This window comes from Colobus angolensis, unplaced genomic scaffold (assembly GCF_000951035.1).
Source record: "Colobus angolensis palliatus isolate OR3802 unplaced genomic scaffold, Cang.pa_1.0 Scaffold10, whole genome shotgun sequence".
Lineage (NCBI taxonomy): Eukaryota > Metazoa > Chordata > Mammalia > Primates > Cercopithecidae > Colobus > Colobus angolensis.
Window position 1 is genome coordinate 15,593,436 of NW_012110919.1, and position 4,790 is coordinate 15,598,225.

The 4,790-nt window shown below is 42.7% G+C and overlaps 1 protein-coding gene across 1 annotated transcript in view; it reads left to right on the forward strand.

Annotated features, from left to right (window-relative positions):
* Positions 1–2,366, forward strand: part of TXNRD1 (thioredoxin reductase 1) — a 38,647-nt gene extending 36,281 nt beyond the window's left edge. The window contains exon 14 of the mRNA XM_011935243.1: positions 437–2,366. Coding sequence (XP_011790633.1) covers positions 437–499 — 63 coding nt within the window. The 3' untranslated portion in view covers positions 500–2,366. The remainder of the gene's footprint in view (positions 1–436) is intronic.
* Positions 2,367–4,790: the final 2,424 nt, after the last annotated feature.

Here is a 4,790-nt window from a genome sequence, read left to right on the forward strand (position 1 = left end):
TTTTTGTATTTTTAGTAGAGACGGGGTTTCACAGTGTTAGCCAGGATGGTCTCGATCTCCTGACCTCGTGATCCGCCGGTCTCGGCCTCCCAAAGTGCTGGGATTACAGGCTTGAGAATATTCTATGGTGAATTTCTTTTAGAGGGTTGACAAGCAGCTGGGGGTACCTGATTTGTTTTAATCATCCCCATGCTAACAAAATTCTTTAATAGATACAACCTAAATTTTTTTTTCTCTTTCACCTTGGTTTTAAAATGTCTTCCCCCTTTTATTCTCTGGAGAAATAGAAAATATCCTCGATCATACTACTTCTCTGTTTTATTCATTTTGGTAGTCCCCTAAGATGGTTTTAATGCATATGGCGTTATCTGAACTGTTCCCTGTTACCTCATTTGCTCAGGCATCTGAAGATGTTGTGCTTTCTCTTCCCCTGCAGGTATTCACAACATTGTCTGTGACCAAGCGCTCTGGGGCAAGCATCCTCCAGGCTGGCTGCTGAGGTTAAGCCCCAGTGTGGATGCTGTTGCCAAGACGCCAAACCACTGACTCGTTTCCGTGCCCAAATCCAAGGCGAAGCTTTCTAGAGGGTTCTTGGGCTCTCGGCACACACGTATCCTGTGCTTACCACCGCCCAAGGCCCCCTTGGATCTTTTGGATAGGAGTTGGTGAATAGAAGGCAGGCAGCATCACACTGGGGTCACTGACAGACTTGAAGCTGATATTTGGCAGGGCATCGAAGGGATGCATCCATGAAGTCACCAGTCTCAAGCCCATGGGGTAGGCGGTGATGGAACAACTGTCAAATCAGTTTTAGCATGACCTTTCCTTGTGGATTTTCTTATTCTCGTTGTCAAGTTTTCTAATGTTGATTTTTTTTCTTTTTTCTCCATGGTGTTAATGATATTAGAGATGAAAAACGTTAGCAGTTGATTTTTGTCCAAAAGTAAGTCATGGCTAGAGTATCCATACAAGGTGTCTTGTTGCATGGAAGGGATAGTTTGGCTCCCTTGGAGGCTTTGTCGGCTTGTCCCAGGAAAGAGAACTGTCCTACAGCTGAAATGGACTGTTCTTTACTGACCTGCTCAGCAGCTTCTTCTCTCATATATGCCCAAAACAAGTACATCTGCGATCGACTCTAGCCAAATTTGCCTCTGTGTGCTACGTCACAGATGATTATTATTTTAAGGTCTGTTTAGGAAGGGAAATGGCTACCTGGCCAGCCATTGCCTGGCATTTGGTAGTACAGTATGATTCTCACCATTATTTGTCATGGAGGCAGACATACACCAGAAATGGGGGAGACACAGTACGTATCTTTCTGTCTTTAGTTTATTGTGTGTTGGTCTAAGCAAGCTGAGATCATTTGCAATGGAAAACACGTAACTTGTTTAAAAGTTTTTCTGGTAGCTTTACCTTTATGCTAAAAACACAACGTATAATGGTGTTAGGTATCTATTCCTTTCTAAGACTACATTAGTTAGGAAAATAAGTCTTTTCATGCTTATCATTTAAATCTTTTGTGGTAATTTCTTTTTAAAGGAAGTTATTAATATCATAAGTTATTATTATTATTTTGAACACAGGTGGATGTGAAGGATTTTCATTTAAAAACCAAGTGGTTTTGACTTTTTCTGTTGAATGAACAACTGTGCCTTGTGGAATTTTTGCAGGAGTGTGTATGCTTTGTTAGCATTCCAACTTGCATTATTATAAAGAGGTATTAATGCCTCAGTTATGTGTTTGTCAAGGTAGTGGCTGAGGATTCTATTTCAGCTGTCTTTTCTAACTGTAAGTTGAGTTTTGAACACGTGCTGTGGACATCGGGCCTCCTGCCAGCAGTTCTTGAAGCTCCTTTTTCATTCCTGCTCCTCTATCTACTTGTATTTCTCAGTTACAGCACTGAGTGGTTGTTTCCAAGTACATTTCTGGGCCACCTCAGGGAACCTGTGCATCTGCCTGGCATTTAGGCAGCAGAGCCCCTGACTGTCCCCCCCAGGGCTCTGCCTCACGTCCTCATCTCATCTGGCTCTATGAAGAAATGGGAAAAGGAGAGGGCAATTGAGGCAGTTGACCATATTCAGTTTTATTTATTTATTTTTAATTTGTTTTCTTCCTCCAACTCCACCAGTCTGAAATTAGCACAGTAGGCAGTATGAGATAGTCAGGCCTAATCATGTTGTGATTCTCTTTTCTTAGTGGAGTGGAATGTTCTATCCCCACAAGAAGGATTATATCATATAGACCTGTCTTGTTCAGATTCTATATTTACCCATTTTGTTGAAATATATACTAAGTTCTATGTATTTTTGTTACAAATCTTCTGAAAAATACAAAACAATGTGAAACATTAAAAGGCATTAATAATATCCACATGTGTGCCTTCTTACTGAATGATGGTCTTGGGAGTCTTTCCAAGAGTATTGAGTAGATCTCTGACATTGTGTTGAAGAACTAGCTGTTGAGTAGGCTCCAATGATGCTATGCTGATTTGAGACTGATGAGTTCCTTGCCATTTCCCATCTTCTGGCAGTGTCAGGCACGTAGATGGTCAATAAATGTTTACAGAAATGTTGATTACCATGTTCAGATTTTACATTCACATGCACTTAATCTTCTTAGGTATCACTTTTTAAGCAGAAACTCCTCTTTTATGTAATCTTTACCAAAAACCTTCCCAGTTTGTACTTCCTTTCTGTGGTAAGTAGTTGCTGTGTGCTAATAATAACAGCTAAATGAGTGTTTACTGCAACACATGCAAGCACTGTGCTTGACACACCCTGGGTGATGTAATCCTTACAACAATCCTTTTAGAGAAGGTGCTTTTGTACCCATTTATAGATGGAGAAACAGCCTTAGAAGTATGAGTCACTTTCTTAGGATTACACAGCCAGTTAATAATGCTTCACGTTTTTGAGGCCAGAGTTGGGTCTGTGACTTCAAAGGCCCAACCTCTTAGTTACCTCTCAGTGCGGACTCCCATTCATCTCTGACAAATGGAAGCTTTTAGGTCTGCTGTATCAATTCCTGGGACTTCACATTTTCACATGCCATCAAGCAATGCTATCTGCATGCTTAACAAATACCTTGTCTTGAGATGTTCTAACACTTTCCTAACTGGACTTTCCACTGCCAGTTTACTTCCACACTAGAGCCCGGCTTTTATGGCCTGAACTTCCCTGTCTCAAGCCTTTGAGGTTTTCCCAAGGCTTGTAACTAGACCCATAGTCCCCTGCCAGACCCTGGACCTGTTGCCTGCAGCTCTGGCCTGCGCTTTCCCTTGCCTGTTCTGGCTGCACCTGCTCTATGTCCCCACATAACTATTCCTAACCTCCCTCAAAGGTCACCTACTCTATGTAACTTCCAGCTGGTTCTCTACCTGTACTCCCAGGGTTCTCTGTATTGTCTCTAGAGCTCTTTGAATTACTCTGCATGGAGTCTAGTGTGTCTATCCGGTCTATCTGTAACCACCAACTAGATAATGAGGGTTCTTTACCTCTGTGTGCCCCACAGCTTCTAGCACAAGGTCTGGCACTACAGAGGCACTTAGAAGATTGGTGTAATTGGATTGACAGGTAGAGCCATACCTATCAGAGATGGCCATATAGGAAGCCTTTTAATTTCTTCTGTTATGTCAGGAACCATTGATTTAAATACTAATGAAAGTAGAAAGGGCCTAAACAGAAAAATGGTCAGCCTCACTAGTGAGGGGAAATGCAAAATAAACTGCAGTGAAATGCAAATCAAGCTGCAGTGAGAGACCATTTTATACCCACTGTGAGTGGCTACTTTTTTTTTCTTTGAGACAGGGTCCTTGTTCTGTCTCCCAGGCTGGAGTGCAGTGGCGCGAAGACAGCTCACTGCAGCCTCCAACCTCCTGGGCTCAAGCCATCCTCCTACCTCAGCCTCCCAGGTAGCTGAGACTACAGGCATGCACCACCATGCCCAGCTAATTTTTTAAGTTTCTGTGGAGATGGGGTTTTTTGCTCTATTGCCCAGGCTAGTCTTGAACTCCTGGGCTCAAGTGATCACCCTGCCTTGGCTTCCCAAAGTGCTGGGATTACAGGCATAAGCCACTGTCCCCAGCCCAGATGGTTAATTTTATGTGTACCCAGATAGCTGGTAAAATATTCCTGGGTGTCTCTGTGAGGGTGTTTCTGGAAGAGATTAACATTGATTTGAATCAGGAGACAGTAAAGAGGGTCACCCTCACCAATGTGGGTAGGCATTGTCCAATCCTTGAGGCCCGAATCAAACAAAAGGCAGAAGGGTGAATTTGTTCTTTGCCCTTGAGCTTGGACATCCATCTTCTCCTGCCCTCAGACCTTGCTGCTCTGGTTCTTGGGACATTAGACTCAGACTAGGACTTGCACCCTTGGCTCCCTGGTCTCAGGCCTTCAGGTTTGGACTGAAACTCCATGACTCACTTTCCTGGGCCTCCAGCCTGCAGATGGGACTGTGGGACTTTTCAGGCTCCATGAGCCAATCCCTCCTAAAAATCTCTTTCCATATTTTATGTACACACATATGTGTAAAATCCATTGGTTCTGTTTCTGTGGAGAGCCCTGATGTACCCACTGTATGGCAGATTCTAAGAGTGCCAGTATCCAGTGTTGGTAAAGATGTGGAGCAACTGGAACACATTATTATTGCTGGTGGGGATGTAAATTATTCAGTCACTTTGGAAAACAGTGAAGATCAGCATATCAAACATTTCGAAAATGATTTGAAATGTTTTTTTTACATGTTTTAAGAAAACCACTTTATTTGGTAGTTTTAACCAAAAAAAAAAA